The 22,501-nt window shown below is 41.3% G+C and overlaps 1 protein-coding gene across 22 annotated transcripts in view; it reads right to left on the bottom strand.

Annotated features, from left to right (window-relative positions):
• Nucleotides 1–22,501, bottom strand: part of Pard3 (par-3 family cell polarity regulator) — a 548,906-nt gene that overhangs the window by 314,638 nt on the left and 211,767 nt on the right. For all 22 annotated transcript variants that reach the window (XM_006531520.3, XM_006531523.3, XM_006531524.3 and 19 more), the window contains exon 3: nt 20,448–20,628. In XM_006531520.3, coding sequence (XP_006531583.1) covers nt 20,448–20,628 — 181 coding nt within the window. The remainder of the gene's footprint in view (nt 1–20,447; nt 20,629–22,501) is intronic.

Below are 22,501 nucleotides of genomic sequence, written 5' to 3'. Positions count from 1 at the left end.
ATAACTTTCTTTGTTCTGTTACTATAGAATATCATGAAAGCGTTACCATGTTGGAACACAGAATTTGGAGTGACCTGAATATGTGGGCTGCAGTCATTCATTCACATTTGGCTTCCTAATGAACCATCTCTTCATTCCTTTTGAGGCGAGCGTTGTGGGTTTTTTTCTAGGACACGCCTGAACACCGCTCTATACCTCATGCCCAAATGTAGCTGAACACTTGCTGGGAAGGCACCGATGTCACAAGTATTCCCAGGTTTACCTTCTCTAAGAGGTTCCCACGGCCAAACGGAAGTTGTCCTCATATGAAATACTCCACTTAGAATTCTTCCCCTGGCACAGAAAATGGTACTTGGAAATGTTTGCAAAAATGCTGGCTTATAAATTAAACCTGTGAATAAATGTGGCTTCCAGCTATCTCCTTTTATACTCACTGTCCAGATTATAAGGTCAATCTCTTTATCAAAGAAGAAAATGACCCCTATTGGTAGTCCACGGTGGATAGGGTTTTTTTTTCTCTCTCTCCCTGATGATAAAAAAAGGAATGAATTGCTAGTTCAAACACTACCAATAATAGATGGAATCCCAGAAACAGAGTCTTTTCATCTTATTGTCTTTCCTATTAAGTTTTCATTGTTGTCCCTTCATTCACAGCCGAGTCCCCTACAGCAGTGCCTGCGCACCACATACCTCAGGTTAAAGCCGACACTCCACTAAGAATTTTACATTCTCTGAATCAAATCCCTCATATCCCCACAAGTTTAGCACTTCAGGTCAACGATTAGGTAATCAAAGTTGAAAATGTTCAATTATATCTGACAAGGAATTTGTCTCTCAAAACTTGCCATTGACTATTGACTAACAGAGAGGCCCACGCTCTCCCCTTGGCCATTTGTCTTCTGTTATCTTATTAAAGACTTGCGGACATCACTAACTGTCAGGCTAACTTTTGAGAAGCATTACTTTCCTACCCTTGATTACTCTAACCTCTGACCTTCAATGCTCTAGGAACAAGTAACAACTCCCCTCGCCTAGGGACTAATGATCCACAGCATTCACTAGTTGATTTTCTATCAAAAGGTGGAGCGGGTACCGCCACTGACGTCTGGTTCTAGAATGACTCCACTCACATGCTTATCAGTTGCTTCATGGAGGCAGACTTGACTTAAATCTCCAGTGTCTCTTTCTGTTGTTATTGTGACTGGGTTAATTTATTTTTGTGGCACTGGGATGGACTCTAGGCTTCAAACCTGCTTAGGCAAATCCAGTGCAATACCCTCCAGCCCAAATCTCTACCCTTTATTGCGGTGACAGATGGAATTTTTGTCTTAAAAATGAATCTCCGCTAAGGAAGCCTGAGGACGCACTATACACTAGTCACTCGACTAGCTACTGGGGGCAAACAGATTTCAGTGAGGAGAAAGGAATTACAAAATAACACTGCACTGTACGTCACCGAGGGATCGGCGTAAATGGCGTAAGGGACGACAGGAAAGGAAGCACCAGTTTACAAAGGGGAGAACAGGACACACGCTGTCCGTGTTCCTGGCGTGCATGCTCCACTTTTGGATCCGCTCCTCACGGTGGCACTGTGTACATGCTGGTTGGTAATAAGCTTGTTTGGCACCAGGCAGCTGTTCCATGCCGTGAGCAAAGCTTCATGGTCCTGAAACATATGGCCGCATGTCTATGTGTATTACCTTCAATGGGTAGAAAGGACTCACTGATAATCTAATGTGGTCATTTTTCTCCTTAAGGGAGGAGTAATGGATGTGTTAATACATCCTTTGCATCTATAGCAGGTAGTCGGGGTAGGGACACTGACACTGGCTAGACCCTATGGTTAAAAATGTGAGGGAACTTTCACACACTAATAGAATTCCTCAGAGCAAGACTAAGAAAATAGCTAAAGTTATTCTTCTCATTTTAGAGGTAGGGAAGTTTGGCATTAGAAGAATAAGAACTCCTGACTAGAGTTAATGTCCAAGTGACTGTGGAGGTGAATTCATGTCTCAGTCATCAGAACAAAGATGGGCTCCCACCCAACAAGGGTGGGATCAGAATCTCCTGAGTCTAGGGCCTGAACCCATACCTTGCTCACAAATTCCTAGCACAATGAGTCCTCATCACCAAAGGGCAGCCATATAGCAAATGCATTTCAGCAGATCCCATAGTAACAGAATAGGAAAGACAGATCAGGCCTGGAAATCCAGCTAAGAACACAGATTCCAATGCCAAAGGTTTACAGTGGATCTAAAAATCCTGTGTTTTCACAAGAATTTTCTAACACCTAATGGAATTTCTGTGACATATTTTAGGTTTATATTCACACTTTGGGAAATCACAGGTCAATGACAGCAAATCATCAGATTCTGCCCCGAGTAGCAAGACTGCCCCATGCAGAAGCCACTGTTAGGGTTTATTTCACTCAAGTCCCTTTGGCCTTAGTTCAAAGCTCAGAGGCTATGAGAGGATAGTGATGGCTACACTGTTCAGAGACACGTCTCTCTGAATTTAAGACTCTGGTCATTCTGTAGACCAGCGAACTTAGCACGATGAAAGCATAATCTCAAAGCTATGGTTTGATACTCCCGATTGTATTAACCTCTTATCACGCCACACAGGACACGATCAAAGGTGGCTCCGTTTCTTTCAACTTCACTTTGAAACTCTAAAGAAGAAGAAATCCTTAAAGAATTCAGAGAGAGGGCGGGCAGGATTGCTCAATGGTTAAGAGCACTTGTTGCTCTTGCAGAGGACCCAAGTTCAACTTGCAGCACCCACGTGGCAGTTCATAGTCATCTGCAGCTCGAACACCAGAGTGTCTGATGCCTTCTTCTGACTTCTGTGGGTGCTAAGTGTGTTCACAGTGTCCATACATGCAAGCAAAAATACTCACACATAAAATAAAATGAATATATATATATATATATATATATATATATACTAAAGAAGGAAAAGAATACAGGGAACAGAGGAGAATCTAAATTTTCTAAACATCTAATGGAATTTTTGTGACATATTTTATGTTTATATTCACACTTTGGGAAATCACAGCTCATATCTAGACTCCCCAAAGAAATAAACAAACATTTACATATGATTTTATCAAGGTGCTATATTTAGCAGTAACCCACTGTGATAATACAAATGTTATCATAAATCTGCTTCAAAATAAAGTTCCAATCATAATCCTACCAGTTAACAATCCTCTGCTTAGTATGCTGAGTGCATCAGAGTCGGCCGCTCTCTAATTGGAGAGATAAAGCGCTTTAATATTGATGAAATATTTCTAATATTTAAGTAGCAGTTTTACACCATTAAATCTAAACAACTTTACCTATCACTCTGGCAGCCTGACAACCAAGCAAAAAGAATTCAACCCAATAGTGGTTTCCTAGGCAACAAGCAGAAAGAACCACCGGGGGAAAAAATATCGAAAACAAGAAAAAGCATTGTGGCATTTCCAGTAGGCTTAAGAAATGCATTCTAATTGTTCAAATGTCACAAAGACAACAATATTGAAAATCATTTCATTGGAAATGACTCAAAAAGATAATGCCATTTTCATAGCATAGCAAACGGGGTGTAGAGAAATAGAAAAATTAGATTCCCTTCCTTTATTCTGAATTAAGTAGGGTCAGTCATCAATCTTGTCTGATTTTATGAAATTTATCTACATTAGTACAGATTTCTAATATGCCTCCTTATTTCCCTATAGCAAGGATGAGCTGACAATCACCACACGAAGAATCACATAGAGTGAGGAGACCGTAGTTTAGATAGAGCCTCTGGGCATCTCCGGGCACACAGAGGACCTTATGCATGCTTTGGTCTTCATTCAAAAGGAAAGCCCTTTGTAATGGTTAAATTCATTATCTACTTGACAAGCTCTCTAATCAGCTTGGAGACGAACCTCTGGGCATGTCTGCAAGCAAGCTTCTAGATTAAGTTAACTGAAGCAGAAAGACCTACCTTAAGTGTGAGTGGGACCTTCCTCTAAGCTATCGTTGTGTACTGAATGAAAAGAAGACAGTGGATACTGGATGCATCTCTCTGCTTCCCGACTGCAGAGGCAAGCTCCTGTGAACACACACCCTACTGTGTAGACTGGACTGACCAAGCTAATCAGAACGAACCACTCCTTCCTTAAGTTGCTTTTGTGACGTGTCTCCACAGTACAGCTCTCCTTAAAAACAGTTGGCTATCCTCCCTTGCCTCCTGGTCTTTTTCTCTGTAACACAGAGGGCACCTGGATTCAAGCTCACAAAGCTCTTAGCTTGTGACTTTTAGAGCAGAATCACAGAAGGCTGGTCTGTAATTCTGCTGATGAAATCAGTACTATGTTCTAGGCAACTTGACACTTTCGTTATAGTCCTTGAACTTTGACTGGTAATCTTGAGAAAAGAATATTGGAAGCACTATACACTGCATAGGTAATTTAAGGTCTTATCTCTATGATAGGAGAGCCTTTTCTAGAAGAAGAAATGTGGAAGGGAAGCTCTCAACCTACACTGAATGGTACTGCAGACCTATGAGACGCTCACTAGTGTAACCCAACCAACTTTCTCAGAGACACACTTCATTAATTTAGAAACTTGGGTGAAACTTATCCAATAATTTAGTCAAAGCCATCAATTTAGTAGCTGCGGTCAAATATGACAAAAGTGTTTTTCCGATAATTCACCTCTTGATGGTTGGTAAATTAAGGAAACAAAGAGAAGAATGTAAATAATAATAAAATAATAACAATAATAAATAATAACAAATTGTAAAATTAGAAAAATTTTGTTTCTACTATATATTCCAAACAAAGCAAGGGAAAAATGTTGCAATTCTTTCCCAGTGGCAGTCCACCAGCATTGTGAGAATGGTGCTATCAAGAGTGGTGGGCAACCCTGACCTGGGTGTTCCAGTGATCAGTGTACAACCTTTTTACCTAGGTGACCCTGTAAACAGTGTGCAGTTCTGACCTGGGTATCCCAATGATCCATCCGTGTGCAACCCTGTAGTCTGAGTGTCCTAGTGATCAGTGTGCAACCCTGTAGTTTGGGTGTCCTAGTGATCAGTGTGCAACCTTGTTACCTAGCTGACCCATTGATCAGTGTGCAACCCTGACCTGGGTGTCCTAGTGATCAGTGTGCAACCCTGACCTGGGTGTCCCAGTGATCATTGTGCAACCCTGTAGTCGGGGTTTCCCTGTGATTGGTATGCAATCCTGACCTGGGCGTCTGTTTTCATATGTATGTGTTCCCTTTTTCATATATGCTTGCTCACATATAAAAGCCAAAATAACAGAATGCTGAGCGCTGCCACGGATCAAGCTGATAACTTGTGAGAAAAGTGAGTTCTTAGAAACAGAACACATTAACTTCGGTTCATTTGGACACGCTGTCTCTGTTGGTTTGTTTTGTATCCAGCTCTCTAAACTCTTTTACTGGTTACAAAACACAGACGAGGAGGGTCACCATACTTTATCCGTACGCCACACAAAGCCATCTTAAAGAAAATTTAAACAACACTGTAATTAATTAAAACTCTGAGCTGGGTTTGGTGGCATAGACTTTTAATGGAAACCCAATAGAAACAGAGGCAGAAGGATTCTAAATTTTAGGCCAGTCCAAGCTATAGATACAAAACCAGTGGTAACCTGGCCTGCATACTGAGACTGTAGCTTTAAAAGGAAAACAAGTGTACCCTAAGAGTCCAGAGGACTGTTATGGGGGCTAGAATCCATGCAGGTTCACAGGGGCCTGACAAAGCACACAAATAATGAAATGTGGACTGGATTTTCTCCCATCTCTATGAGCTGGTGTGGCTGATGTCAAGATCCACATCTGATCTGATACAGGTAAAATTACCCCCTTTTTCATAGTTTTTAACTTAACTTACATTTTCCTTTCTCGCAGTTTTTCTTTTTTAATTTTACAAAAGACTTGTTATTTCAGATATCAGTATATAATATGGTTTGATTGAGCAATGTCCTCCGTAGTTGGGGGTATTTGAACCCTTGATCTTCAGGTGTTTGGGGAGATGGTCCAGGACTGCTGGAAAAAGCATGTCACCTAGGGCTCATTGGGAGGGTTTATCACATTGCCCCATTTGTATTGTATTCTCTTTCTCTCCCTCTCTCTTGTGCATGCATGTACACGCACTGTGTGTTTCTGTCTGTCTCTGTATATCTGTCTGTCTGTCTGTCTGTCTGTCTCTGTGTGTATATATGTAAGTCTGTCGGCCTCTCTCTGTTTCTCTCTCTTTCTCTCGGAGTATGTGTGGCTGTTTATCCCTCTGTGTATTTGTGTGTGTCTCTCTCTCTCTCTCTCTCTCCTTCCCTCCTCTCTCCCCCCTCATGTGTGTGTATCTGTTTGTCTCTCTCTATGTATATGTGTGTGTGAATGTGTCTGTCTGTCTGTCTCTCTCTGTTTCTCTGAATATGAGTGAATGTGTGTGTGTGTCTGTGTATGTATATGTTTGTCTCTCTATCTCTCTGTGTGTCTGTAAGTATGAATGTGAGTGTGTCGGTCTGTCTCTCTGTGTTTCTCTCTTCCTCTCTGTGTATGTGTGTGTGTGTGTGTGTGTTTAAGTGTGTGTGTGTGTGTGTGTATGGGGGTTTCTTATGTGTGTCTCTCTCCGCCTCTTTCTCTTTCTCTCTCTCTGTCTGCTACATGTGAATGGATATATGCTCTCTAGCTTCCTGGTATAGCTGAGTGCTACTATGCCTTGCCCTAACTATAGAGTCATAGTATTTTATCATAAACAAACAAACAAATGAAAAATACTACTAATGCAACTAACTGTCCATCAGCTAACAGCATTTCTGGGTTTGTAGCACATCAGCTGCACATACAGAAGACTATAAATCACAATTAGCAGAAGATAGGACTGGGCATGAGCCACAGTTGGTAGAGCACTCACCTCACATGCCCAAGTCCTTGGTTTGATCCCAAGCACCACTTAAACTGAGTGGGTGGTACAGGCCTGTTACCTCAAAATTGAAGAGAAGGAGGGAGTTCAAGGCCATCTGTGGCTACACAGCAAGTTTAAGGCCAACCAGGGATGTATAAGACCTATTTGAAATAATAATAATGACAATTATATAATAATATGTGCACTGACTCTAACATGCCAGGAGGTAGTATATTTAAAAGTGCATGCTGAAAAGTTAATTAGAATTAATGTATTCCAAGCAATTGCCTTTCAATTACCAATCCCATAATGCACAGGAGGCAGGGCACCCAGAGAACACTACTCTTCTTTGATGGAAAAATGTCCCCAAACTCAAAACCCTTTGAAACCTCAGATTTCACAACTTCTCTAAAGCAAAGCGTGGTTATGAATTATCATGCCCCAAATGGAATAGATCTGCAAAGATTAGACAATGTTTTGACAAACCACGATCCTTTCATGTTTGCGTTCCTAAAAGAGCAAAGAGAGAGTCAACTGAAAAGCGACAGTGCTCAGCTCCTTAAAACTTAATCATGAGAATCGTGCAGAACACACCAGCAAAGGAACCCATTTCCGACCAACACATAGCCACTCAATTAAATGAGGGGGGGGGGAACAAGTTAAATATTTTATTGACATAACAGTGAAATCACAAGATATGAGCAACCAAAGGAAAAGAGGCTCCTTCACCTTCTCATCAGGAAAAAGTCTGCAGCCTGCCACCTGGAGCTGAGGAAGCAAACGCTCCTATTGCTATTCTGTAGCATCAATCGCCCAGAAAGATCAATCATCAGAAAACTCTGACACTTCCCCAGAATGCAGTCTGTATCTTTGTAGTCCCAGTTCACATTTACCTTACAATTTAAGGAGTATGTAGGCTTAGCATGTTAGGAGCAATGCTCAAAGCAGAACAGACATGACGAAGGCAAGGGGTGCCAATGCTGAAGTCGTACTTGTTGGGACACTGTGTTCCTTACCCCCTTTACCCAACAAATATCTCATGACCAGCCATTTATTCATCCATTCATCCATTCGCCATTAACAAGCCCCTCCTCTGTCCTCCTCTCTCACTGATACTTGCTAAACTTAATCCAGGTACCTCAAAAATGGAATGGTCTGTAGAAACCAACTGTACCAACTTTACACTCAAAATCTGGGTACAATGAATGGGGGCACAGAGAGTTAAGATACACATTAGCACTAAGTTTTACCAAAACAGGACACACAAAAGGCCTGGGTTTAATCCCCAGTACTGAAATAAATCAGGTGTGTATGGCACACCTGAAATCCCAGCACTGAGGTAAGAGGAAGGAGTCAGAATTCAACATCAACCTTTACTACAGAGTTGGAGGCTAGCATAGAATACAATAAAATCTGTCTTAAAACAAACAAACAAACAACAAAATTGTAACACAGGTTAAGCAGCACACACATAAAATTTGAGCTTTGGGTTGAAGAGATGGCTCAGCAGTTAAGAGCACTGACTGCTCTTCCAAAGGACCTGAGTTCAAATCCCAGCAACCACATGGCGGCTCAAAACCATCCATAATGAGATCTGGCGCCCTCTTCTGGTGTGTCTAAAGACAGCTACAGTGTACTTACATAGAATAATAAATAAATCTTTGGGCTGGAGCAAGCAGAGGTCCTCAGTTCAATTCCCAGCAACCACATGATAGCTCACAGCCATCTGTAAAGCTACAGTGTATTCATATACATAAAATAAATCTTTTTTAAAAAATTAAAAATAAAATAAAACTTAAACTTTGGAAGCTGAAGGGTATAGAACTCCAATCCCAGACAAACCTGGGAGAACAACTAAAAACAAACACAGCAAATTTTTTTCCCTGTCTTTATGAGAGGCAAAGAGGCCTTGTAGAAACCCAGCTACTTACACAGGGGAAGAACCCTGCGAGCCCCCCTTACAGGAAATGCTTGAAAATGCCTTCATTTCTGACATACTCCGTTTGTTTCCATCACTTATTTGTATTGTTTCCTTTTTACAGCTGGTAAGGAACAGCAGCCACAACTATAAGCCCACGGGCAAATCAAACTTCTTGGAAGCAATGAAACATAAGACCATGAATTTGAATTCAAATTTGGCAATGTATAAGCCTTGCTGATGCACAGAGTGACCGGAGTCAGAAGACAGGACAGAGTACTGCTGAGACAGGCTTTCAGCGAGTATACTTCCTAATTTAAAGTCTCAATTGTCCACGTTAACAGAGCTGTTGCAGGAGCACTAGTTAACTCAAGACACAGATGCAGGAAAATGCATGTGCAGGGGGTTAACAGCTCAGCTGGTAAGGTACCTAGCATGCTCAAAGCCCCGACTTTAATACCCAGCTTCCATGTGGTTATAAGCACTAGGGAGACAGATGCTGTGGGAATCAAAAGTTCAAGGTCATCTGCTACTACGGGTGTCATAGGCCAGGTTATACCTCAAAAGGTGACTTATGAAGTTTTCATACAAAGTCTTAGACAATAAACAAAAAAATTAAATATTTAACAATGGCATCCAGTAAAAGGTCTTATTATGAAAATATTCCATGTTTAAAAATAAATCCACACTAAAGGAACTTGGTCAGTAAAACTGACAGATCGAGTATAGCCTGGGACCCTGGCGATGTCTCCAGAGACATGAACAGAGGTTGATCTTACTGCCCTCGCTCGAGAACTTTCACAATCCCTGTTCAAGGACACCAACCTGCTAGTCTCGTGAGCTAAGAGGAAGAATCCGTACTTCAACACTGTGGAGCTGCCGGCACACAAACAAGAAAGGTAGTGTTCTTTCTGCTCCTCTTGAGACATGGTCTCCTTATGTCGCTGAGACTAATCTTGAACTCCCGTCCTCAAGGGTTTATGTCTCTTCTTGGGCGGGTGGGGGGGGGGGGGCTGTGCTTACAAAAAAAAAAACCTACAAAACAAAACCAAACCTGCATGCTCTAGAGATAGGCATAAAATTAGCTGCAAAAGGCAGGCATGGAAGTCAAGAAATGTATCCATTCTTTAAAAGCTAGTAAATGCCTATGTAGCCAACTCCTCTCTATCCTAAGAAATCAAAAGTAGAAAAGGCTAAACTACATAAAGAATGGCCCCTGAGGTAAAGGTCAGCAGTGAGAGGATTCCCAGCTACTGAGCTAACAGGACCTACAAGGAAGTAAAAGCCAAGAAGCTCAGACCAACCAGGATGGTGAACCGGCCCCACTGTTCAGTGTTCAGTATTCGCAGCCTGTACATGATTTTCCTAATTGAAATTTCACACAGTACAAAAGTGAGTAATTATCATGGAATATTTCTAATGATGCAAACAAGATAAAAATGGAAGAAACTTTTTTATTTAAACCAGAGTATTTTTTACCAATCAAACAGAATTATATAACAATGGTCAGAATTCTGTTTTTCATAAAACAGGGCTCCATGGAGCTCATCTAAACAAAGCAAAGCATGAGTGAAACACTCTGTGGTTAGCCCTCACTGCCTCTGTTTGCCTTCTTGACATATTTAAAATGACCAAACCAACAGCAGCTGTGTACCCTGTCCAAGTCTTCACTGGTGTACAGGCAGGCACAGATTGGGGGAACAATGGTTTCGTCCATGTAGCAGGGGCGGGGTAATCATACTGGAACATTTATTGAGCATGCATGAGAACCTGGGGATGATATCCAGCACCATTTATAATTGGGTACATGAATGGATACCAGCATGCATACAACAGAAGTGCTGTGTTAAACTGTGAATATGGTAACATCCACTCAATCTGTGGGTGTTTGGACTGTTGTGGTTTGAATATGATACACACACACACTGAGGATCATATATTTGGACACTGAATCCCCAGTAGTAGCTCAATATCTTTAGGAAATGAAGCCTTCCAGGGGTAAATATGCATCAGGATGGGAGGAATAATGGTGTCTGAGAGTTTGAGAACCAGACTCACTTTTGATCATTTGCACTCCGCTTGCGGGCTGTGGCTATAATGGGACCAGTTGCCCCTTGCCCCACACTAGGGCATTCATGCTTTGCCTACCCTGATTGGCTGCACCCCTTGTCCTGTGAGCCAAAAATTAACCCTTCCTTTCTTAAGTTGTCTTTTGTCAACTCTCCCCCCACCCCCCAGAACAAGGAGAAAAATAACCAATGTAGAAGATCAGAAGAGAACAACAAGGTATATGGACAAGGATACAGGTCACATATATATATTGTTACATTGTGTCTTAGGGTTTTACTGCCAGGAACAGACACTATGACCAAATCAAGTCTTACAAGGACAGCATTTAAGTGGGGCATGTTCAGAGGTTCGGTCCATTATCAAGGCAAGAACATGGCAGCATCCAGGCAGGCATGGCACAGGAGCTGAGAGTTTTACATCTTCATTTGAAGGCTGCTAGCAGAATACTAGCTTCCAGGCAGCTAGGATGAGGGTCTTATAGCCCATACCCATAAGGCCACACCTACTCCAACAAGGTTACACCTACTCTTACAAGCCACACCTACTCCAACAAGGCCACACCTCTTAATAGTGACTAATATGGGCCGAGCATATACAAACCATCACACATCACATTATTGCAATTGTTGTTACTAATTACTGTTAATGTCTTCCGTGAGTTGAATGAGAATGGCCACAATAGGTTCTTATGTTTGAATGTTTAGTCACCAGAGAGTGGAACTGTTTGAGAAGGATTAGGAGCTATGGCCTTGTGGAAGGAGATGTGTCACTGGGGGTGGGTTTGAGGTTTCAAAAGTCCACACCAGGCTCAGTCTGTCTCTCTGTCTGTTTGCACCCTCTCTCCTATCTGCCTGCCTGCCTGCCCAGATGCCTGGGGATAAAGAAAGATGTAAAACTCTCAGCTAAGGCCTGTCAGCTTCCCACCACAATGAACACAGACTAACCCTCTAAAACTGTAGTCAAGGCAGGCCCCAATTAAATGTTTTCTTTTATGACAGTTGCCTTGGTCACGGGGACTCTTCACAGCAACAGAACAGTGACTGAGACAACGTCTTACTATGTCTAATTAAACTTTATTAGAAGTACGCATCTATAGACAAAAACATACAGAAAGGCATGGTAGCCTGTACCTGTAATCTTAGCATTTGGGAGGTGGAAGCAGAAGGACATTCAATTCAAAATCAGCCTCAGGCCAGCATGAGCAACATTGAGACCCTGTCTCACACATAAAACAAAGAGGCTTATACGCAGGGCTATGAGCTTAAAAGAGAGAAGGACAAACAAACAAACAAACAAACAAAAACTCCCTTTAAAGAGGAGTAAAGAGGAGAACACTTCTCTGACCAAAACACCCTCCTGGCTCCTTACCACCTAGCTCCTCCTTAGCCTTGCCCACAGATCAGAAGTCAGCATGGCGTTGTTCTCCTGAGTTTTGATCCAGCGGGGACTTTGTTGCTGTCTCCCTTTCACAACCCACTTGTTCCAGTTAAAACATAACCAAACCATTTGGCTAATAAGAATCCTTACTGGATACCCATGCACTATTAATCTAACTAATCACCAGCTGCTCTTCCTTGTTCTAAGTCATAAATCTTCAGGCTGAGACATCACTGCCAAGCAACATAATATCCTTTTCCAATTCATTATCACAAACTCTATATTTAAAATAAATACTGTTCCAGCTGATTTAAATAACAAATCAGCCAATGGATCAACCATGGCCCGCAATGACATTTTAATTAAGTGTGATAATAGGGCTGCATAACCTAGCAGAGCTCTGAGACACCCTTCGGTCACGGAGTTTCCCAGATTACTGTTGGTCCAAGCTGCCCTGACTGATCCAGTTGTAATTTTCCATCTTTAAACATGAGAATTAACTTTTAAAAAAATCATTATCCTCGATACTTGTTAAATCTTTCCATACATATCCTCATCATCAGCCTTGTGTATATACTTAGACATAAGCACGTTTGTGGATGTATATTTACAGTGTGTATATCTAAATACTATGATATCGATATACATGTATATATCAAATTATTAATAGGCAACTACTACAAAGGCAAAAAAAGACACCTAGTGGACAGCGGTACAACTGCAAGGTGGCAACTGACTCCTGTGACTGCTGTGCTTGCCACTTTGTACTTAAACCAGGTGTGGTGGCTTATACCTTTAATCCCAGCACTCTGCAGGGAGGGGCAGTCAAATCTCTGCATTTGAAGCCAGCCTAGTCTACAGAGTGAGTTCAAGATGGCCAGGGCTACACGTCTTGAAAAGCGAAAGAAAAAGTTGAGGAAATAAAGGAAAGCAGCTGTGGAGCCCTACAACACACAGGTGTGTAGAGTGCAGATATATGCAGCTGTGGAGCCCTAGAATAAATGGTATGTAGGGTGCAGATACATGCAGCTGTGGAGCCCTAGAACAGATGGTATGTAGGGTGCAGATACATCCCAGACCTTTCAGAGAAAATGGGAGGAAGGAGGCTGGTGAAGGAACTCACAGTATGATGGGATTTAAGAACAAATAAGGCTGACGGTTTACACTTATAACAAGAGGCAGAAACAGCAGGGAGGGTAGCAAAGGCAATTGTAGATTTAATTCACCTTTCAAATATAAGATGAAGATGTTAAAAGAGCACATCAAATGCAGAATGCTGAAAGACCTCTATTATAAAAACACCTATTTCCTAAAGAGGTTTTCTGCAACACATCTGAGCAACCTACTATGCACCCACACTTCTGGGCTCACCAGTCACCATGTAATCATACATAATTAAGACTCTTAATGGAGCAGAAAGATGATGATCTGTCGGTAGGAACTGCAGTCTGGATGAGAATGTCCCCCAGAAACCATGAGATGCAACTGAGGCTCACCAGCACTGCTAGAAAGTGTTAGAACCTTCTACAAGCAGAGACTATAGGAAGGAAGCCAGTTCATTAGTGAGTGAGCCCTGGAAAGGTAATGTCAGAGGCTAACCCCTTATTCTCTTCTAGTCTACTTCCTGGCAGTTATAAAACATTCACTGCACTCCTGCCATGATTCACAGTGAGACCCACAGGACTGAGCAGCAAGATGAAATAGCTGTGAACTGAATCCATGAGCTAGAATAAATAATTTGATCAGTTATAGACACTGGTTATCTTCAGTGCTTGTCAGTGATAGAAATCTCACTCTTATTGGTAGGCAATAAACTGATAAATAATTGAAAATCAATAGAAAAAAATTTAAAAACAAAATAACTTTGACTTTCAGGGATGTTTTCATCCTTTAAAATGTCATCCCACAGAGACCATTAGTTACATCTAGAAGTGGAGGAGGTTACAACATCAAAGGCTTTCGCTCACCCGGTGATTGGGACTGACTCGGTGGTTCTGAGACAGAAGAGGTGTCTCCAGCTGCCAGAAGAGCCTAACAGGATCAAATAAAGCAGGATACGAAACTACTCCTGATGTTCAAAAATATTGTTCAAAGAACTATAAATAAGCAAACATATCGTCAAGAAAAAACAAACAAGAGGTCTATGTCAAGTGCAGCAGAGAAAGAAATTTTATCTACAGGATTTCAAAGGGACAGAGTGATCCACTCTGTAGGATAGGAATTAAGGAATAAAGAATTGAGCAGCAGATGGAACAGAAGACAAAAAAGATACTTTGTATGTTCACTATTGTACAGTGTATACTGAAACACTTTCATGTAGCTGTATATGTATGCAGTAACACACATCATAAAGGATTGAGAACTAGATGCAACAAAAGATGGAAACAAGAATTGTACAGTGTGTACTCGGACACTTCACGTAGCTCTGTGTGTGTGTGTGTGTGTGTGTGTGTGTGTGTGTGTGTGTGTATGTGTGTGTAACAACACACTTCTTATTGTCATTGAAAAAGGCTTTCTTATCTCTGACTTAAATAATACTTCTTTAACATAGCCATGACAACACTAACATCACAAATTTTCAGGTATAAACAACTATTTCTCAGTTTCACAGACAGCATAGTCAGGCATATCGAATAGAGTCCCATAAAAAAGGAGATCAAGTCAGACCCTCAAGGTCAAGGAAACTTTAATCATTAAACACAAGGAGTGATGGAAAAGTGGTTGTGCAGTGGAGAAATCTTTGAGGCATGAATGATAACCTGTGAATGTACAGCAGACGTGGAAGGCGGGAGAACTTTCTGTAGAAGGGCCCAGTTCCACATGACCTGCCTCTAATTTCAAAAGCAACTTCTGAAGAAACCTATGATTCATCTCAGGAATACATGTCAAGGCATGGAGACACCACGTGTGACCTGAATCCCACCAAGTCAGTCTGTCCTGAGGGGGACCAGAATGGTCTACAATGTTTCTTCGGCTATTGGACTGTTGATTACACACAGTGCAAATATCTTTATATATACTACTCACACTCAGTGCAAAGCATCGTTACATTATATATGTTAAGATGCCCGTGTGTGTGTGTGTGTGTGTGTGTGTGTGTGTGTGTGTGTATGTGTGTGTGTGTGTGTGTGTGTGAGAGAGAGAGAGAGAGAGAGAGAGAGAGAGAGTAGACTGTAGCTTCATGAAAGAGGACATACTAAGCATATACAAGACCACTAAAGCAACAAGCAAAGGTACTTCACACAGACACAAATAAAAGCAAAACCCTAATATTCATTTTACCTATAAATGACTTAGAAAAACTGATGCCAGCCAGGAAGTGCAAAGTTACAGTCAAATCAAGTTTTCTGGAAATGCGGCAATTAACCAATAAAGATGTTTTTGCCATGTATGTGCTGTCAGCCTCTGTACGTTTCCAAAAATGATACTTTTCTTAGATTTAAAGACCTAAGCTACAGTTGTGCCTTAAACACATATTTGCTAGTGTTTTAACTCATTGAGCCTGTTGTCAAGCAATAAACATAGGAAAAGCAACATGGGAATTTTCCTATGGGACTGCATGTTTTAAAAGTCTGCGATCTTCAAATGTCCTTCAAACAACACAATGTCCATAGCCTCAGTGGGGAGGTGGCAGCACCATGTAGACATCTCTCAGTACTTCCTGGGTACCAACAGCACAGTACCCTGATAAGACTGCAATATAACTTAGAAGACTTTCAACGGGCTGATCACAGATGACAGGCTGCCATTCGGTGAAGCACTGGCCACCTCTGCCTTACCTGTATGCTTTGAAGCCTAGTATGTCGTGGTTGTGAAATGTGTTAAATGTATTTTATTCATTTTTTTTTATAGATGAGACACGTGACCAGGCAAATATGAAAATGTTCTACAATCTAAATCGCCATATGTTGATTGCTGGTTGTGAAACAGAAACCTCAAAAATAAAGCACACTTCTTTGTGATACCAAATTACCACAAGGAAAAGATAATTTTTTTTTTCCTCCTTGTGGTATTTAAACACCATCCTTTGGAAGGAACAATGTGATGCAGGCAGCTAGCTGCCATCGCCTGACAGCCTGTCTCATCTGCCAAATCGCTCATTAGGTTTGGCAATTTTCACCTGCTCCCCCAGTTTGTATTTTATCAGGAAACGGGCATCAACCTGCTCTTACCATCTCTATAGCAAGCTCCCAGCAGCCTTTTGTTAACACAGCGCCCCTCTCCCCCACACCTTGACAATGCAATCATTCTATGTACAATCCACTATTTTAAAAATGTCAGTTTGGTTCTCACCACAGGAGGCCAAACTAGCTTCAGTAAAGTATTAGTATTGGAGCAAGTGTGTTAATATAAGCCCATAATACAGCACTAAGCACACTCGACAATAATTACCCCATAAACCATAGGCGTTTACTTCTCTAAAATGCTCATCTCAAGGAGTATCTTAAGCAAGTACGGGTTAAGATATGAGGCACCGGAGTCCTCTTCCCATTGTGTCAGATCACCAACCTTTCCTATAGGCCTGGAAGGAGAACACTGGATTTATAAACAAAGAATGTCAGAGGCACAGCAACCAGAGTGGAGAGAGGCTAAGAGTGGAGGGAAGCTAAGAACTGCTCACCCTGAGCCTGTGAACGGGGTGGCATTTGGGATGGATCGATACGTGTTGGGCAAAAATCACCAAAGATATAAAACAAAATGCCTGATACCCTATAAAACAACTTCTGATGGAACACTGGTTTTCATTATGCAGAAGTAAAATATTCACTACCAACCCTGCAATTAGCTAGAAAATTACAATAATTACAGCAATTTTGTATCCCATCTCCAGTCCAATTAATAGATATATGACCTTGTCAACATGTAATAATCAGACTGCATCCACAACAGGGCTGTGGATGCTGAATGGAGCTTACTCAGTGAGAAGGCAATTATTTGAAATTCCGGGAATAGCATTTGTATGCCTTGTTCTGTTTTAACAGCTCAAAGCAAATACAATAGGATAGAATCTGTAGTTTCAATATATATTTAAATCAGGTCCAAAAAAAAAAAAAAACCATGTTAATATCAGCTAACTGTTAAAAGGCTAGATCGCTAAGCCAAAGAGTCTTAGTCTTCTCTATCTATGAACAAATCTTTGAGTAGATCTCTATATTCTTAGATAAGGAAAAATCCGAGATCAAAAGGGAAAGGCAGAATAGCTAGACAGCTAAGCCTTGAAGGTACTCACTGCATGAGCCTGGTGATATGAACTCAATCCCAAAACTCACATGAAGGTGACAGAAAAAATAAAATAAAAGGAAAAGGGCAAGGACGGGAATTTACTTTATGGCATAATCTTTTAATAAATATTACTTTTCCTTTAAATTCTAAAAATTATCAAGTTAGTAATGCCTTAAAAGTTAAAAAAAATTCAGAAAAAAATAATAATTTTAAGACTTAATAAAGTTTTAAAATAGTTAACAATGTAAAGATTTAGAAGTTACTAAGATACAATGTAACCAATCAGATACTTTGTCAAACATTTTACAGCAGCACCATTTCCAAAAGCTGGGATATCAACGGGGCACACAGCATTTCCTGGAATCTCCCTTTGACTTCTATCACAGATATGAAAAATTCAATTCTGTAAAAAAAAAAAGTTATGTTGCCAGGACTCCAGCTGTCTGGAAATTTAAGACATCCTTGAGCATTAAGAAAACTAAACCAGCTTGTAAAAACAAACAAACAAATACCCCTGAGATATCTGAACCTCCTCTATCCTGGAACATTTCTGGAGGATCGAGTTCAGCTCTGCAGGTATGTATCTCTTACTTCCTCCTGGCCAGCAGGATGACAGAGACCAAGGTGACCAGCAGTACTGTCAGGACTGCACGGCGGATCTCCACTTTCATGCTATGGGTTTCAGTCTGAACTCTTGCTATATTTAGTTTCACAGTCTATTTGGGCTATGGGCTAGACTCCCATTCATGTTTCAGTGTGATTCGTTCATTACACTCATTAAGATCTAGGAATTCTTTTAAAATGTTGTGAACAGGAACCTGTATGTGTGTCATCACACATGGGTGCACATGACACAGGACCTGAGTGGAGGTCTGAGTATAACTCGCAGGAGTCAGTGTGTTCTTTCCACTGTCTCGGGGATGGGATTCAGGTGGTCAGGCTTGGTGGCATGCTTCTTTACCCACTGAGCCATTTCAGGTACTCTCAGTTTCTAGGAAACTGGCATTTGGGGGTAAGGCAATGATCCCTGAAGCTCCGGGCTTCTCGGTCTTGGCTCTTTTGATCTCTGTGCACAAGTGTGTATGTGGTATCTTCTCTCTTTTTATATTAGGATTTTCACTTGTTTTCCTTATATGCACATTTTGTTCATGCTGGTGACAGAGTCTGGGAGCCTGAAGTATACTAGGAACATGACATACTATGACATTCCCGGCCATGATCTAAAGATCAGGGTAGTAAACGTAACATGGGAGGAATTTAAGGGCTGGGAGATGGACAGGAGTACTGTGCCCTGTTTCTTTTGGACATGACATGGTCATCGCACTCATGAACCCCTGCAGCTATGACTACTTGCACAAGACCCATGAAAGATCAAGTCCACAAGACTAGTCAACATTCCAGCAGCCAGCATGAATTGGATTCAGTGAGTTAGAGAAGGAGAGGGGAAGAGGAAGGAGTGGGGAGGAGGGGAAGGGAGGGGAGAGGGAAAGGAAGGAGGAGGGAGGGAAAGGGAGAGGAAAGACCAAGGAACATGACTACAGGAGGTTGCTGAGGCTGAAGGGTGAGTAGGAGTGGAGAATAGAGAGACCTAGGATGCATATTATTGGATGCACTGTAAACAACATCCGAGTGAAAAAGAACACCTGAGATGGTCTTAAAAAAATAAATAAAAGAAAGAAGCAAGATCTGGTGGGGAACCAAGGATGTCAGTGAACAGTCAAGAGTTTGACATTTGTCTTATTTCATTTCATTTTCTGTAGAGGTCTCCTTTAAATGATGCAGGGCCGCTGAGAGAATTATAAGGACTTTTATCTTTTCACTCTTTGAATCTTGGGTGCTTAGTATTGGACTCAGATTCAAGTTGCCTGCATATTTTAAACTTCTAGCTGACTACATAGATAAGATAAAGAGCCAGGAGAAACAAGGGAAGAGGTGCATGCGGCTTACAAACAAGTAGAACCAAGTTATTGAAATGTGACAGACCTCACCGGTGAGGGGGAAGAAAGGAATCAGAGTACATTCGAGAAGAATAAAATACACATTCTAAATAATCACTCATGTTATATTTTAGATATGATCAACCATAGAAAAGAATTTGCCACCAGAAGACTCTCAGTCAGTAAAACCACACCAAGTACTTTATCTGAAGTAACTGAGGGGATCTTAAGCAGAAACGCCTAAACATAAGTAAATGAGCTTTAAACTTATTTCTTTGTGGAAGGAATGTGGTGTGACAGGGTCCCATTATGGATACAACTCACAGTGTTCCTGCCTCAGCCCCTGGAGAGCAGGATTACAGGTGTAAGTCGCCACCATGCCTTACCTAAGTTATAAATAACCTGAACAACACCTTGTTACCGTTAACTGCAGCTCGGCTCTGAAATTTTACAAACGAGTATTATTTATAGCAAAAATATTTCACTTTTCTAAGTAAACTGTCCAGAATTGGTTATGGAATTCTTCAAACAAATATCCTGAGACTGACAGTCCCTGGGGCATATGACACATCATAGACTGTGTCCCTAACTTTCCTTGAGGTTTGAATTCCCTCTCTCCCAAAACCCCCACAGACAACTTTGATGCCAAGGTCTCTTCTTTGCTAGTGTTCTCGTGAAATACATGCACTATGTGTCTTAGCTACAATGGGGTGGACTATGAGAAGCTTCTGGTTATTTCTATTTATAAAGAAAGTGCAGAGTAGCATACCTACAATCTATCTTTATTTACCCTCAGTGAGCAATCAAAAGCCTCTACTATAGACAAAACTAAACCCATCTATGAACAGGTTCATAACTGCTGGGTTCTTGTGTAAAAGATACTGGCCCAAGTTCAAACTGTAACCAATGTCCGATAAACACAAAGAATTCCATTTGTAGGCACAAAGACAGATAAAGAAGCTAGGGTACCTGGGAATTAGGATGAAGTGTGCAGAATACAGAAAACTCTCACTTACTTGCCCGAAGAACTGAAGGCGTGACCTCAATTTCACTTGTGGCTTGATAAGGCTGAAAAGCAGAAACATTGTTGGTGCCCAGCTCACTGCCGAATATCTCTGGACTCTGGGTTCCCGTGGAGCTGGCGCTGGTACCATCTCCTCCATGGTGGGGATCCTGTTCATCAAATACTGCTACCAGCTGGAAATGACAGAAAAAAAAATGGCACTCATGAATGAAGGCATCAAAATCACTACCAAATACTCCACCCTGCTGAGACAAACCTAGGAGAAAATACTGACAGCGATGTATCCAAGTTCGCTAGCTTTTTAGGAAGCACAACCACAGTGAAACGTTGTTTCCCTGAGGCCTGACACTCCAGTCACACATTTCTAGGAAGTGAGTTTCATATCTAAAATTTCACAGGTAAAAATACAGTAAAGACACGGTGACATCCCAGAATGCTAGGGTAGGAGTTAGTTTAAATCTTTTTTTTTACACAGATAAGCTAAGTATAAAGACGGTCCATAGGAGATCCATGTACATGCATGTAGACCATACATGTTTTCTTTGCCTTCTTTTGTTGTCCCACCCCTAAGGGTCTCAAATCACCCAGGCTAGCCTATAACTTGTTGAGCCCAGGGATGTCTTTCACTTCCCATTTCTCAGTCCTGGTTTACAAGACTAATCCACCACATCCTGTGATGCTGAAGACTGAAGCAGGTCCCCTTCCTAGATGCTAAGTAGATGCTCTACCAACTGAGCTATATCCCCCGCCTCAGAACTATGTGTGTATGTGTGTGTGTCCATATTTGAATGCACACATTTCTGCTGCTCTTCACATATGAGGAAGACGGTATTTTAAAATATACTCCTATCTCATCGTTACTGTATAAAACTTAAAGAAAGGCCAATGAAATGAGTCACTTACGGGCATGAGTTTGATAAAGAGGGGAGGGAGGATGGGAGCAGACAAGGCAATAGGAGGGAAAGGACACACTGCTGAATAGCTTTGCAGGTCAGAGGCATAGCTGTGATTCATTAGCTAAAGCACAAACAACTAACTGAAATTAGTTATCCGTCAGGACAGCAACACAAGGCAGCGACTTTGAGGACATAGCAATAACGCAAGTAAACCGAACCATTCTGCAAACAAATACATGACCACACTGATTAGGATAAAGCAGAAACCATCTAGGTTGACTGTGAAAAGACACGGTTTCTACTGTTTAAAATAAAGCTAAATACAAAGAATGGCCATACATGCACCATTCCAGGGAGTCGATTTGTTTTGTGTGTGCATATAGTCTAGCAACTCCTACTCTGCTCACAAATACAGATCAGGAATGAACAAAAACGTGAAAATATTTTGGATGGCGAAAGCCAATATTTTTACTGTCAGAAACAGCAGTTGCCGAAAGGGAGAAGCTGGAACAAGCTCTGTGGTGTTAGACTGGAACTGGGGCTCAGAAGAAACTCATGGCTCCCGTGAGTAAGTCGCCCCCAGCAACACTACTTCATTACTGAGAACACCACCATAGTTTCCTAGAGAATATCTACACTACCCTGGATGAATAGGCCAACCACTAGATGTGGGCCATTAATCAATAACACAGCAAGTACTAGATGTATTAGGCCATTGTTGGCATAGCAAGGCATACTGTTGAACATTAAACTTTTCTATAGAACATAATATACTCTACAATAATGACAAAATGTACCATACATAATTTCTTGCTGTGCTTGTACATGACAGGCAATGAAGTAGGTTCTTTCACACCATCAAATGACAAAACCATCATGCTACGATCTCACTGAGATAATGAAAATTCCTACATTTACTGTTGTCTGATGGGAAGCCAGTTAGAAAGATCATACGGTGGTGCGCAGCTACAGGTGGCTGAACATACAGAGAGATGGTGGTTTACAGATAAATCTCCTAGCTCTAGTCAAAGAGGTCCCAGCATTGAGAAGCAATAGCATCTCAGAATCAATGAGCACACTTCATGTCCAGATCTAGAATTCTAATGTCATTCTCTAATAAGGCAAGGCACCTTGAAAAATAGCTGATTGA

This window comes from Mus musculus, chromosome 8 (genome assembly GCF_000001635.26).
Source record: "Mus musculus strain C57BL/6J chromosome 8, GRCm38.p6 C57BL/6J".
NCBI lineage: Eukaryota > Metazoa > Chordata > Mammalia > Rodentia > Muridae > Mus > Mus musculus.
This window is presented reverse-complemented; position numbering and strand designations above follow the sequence as displayed.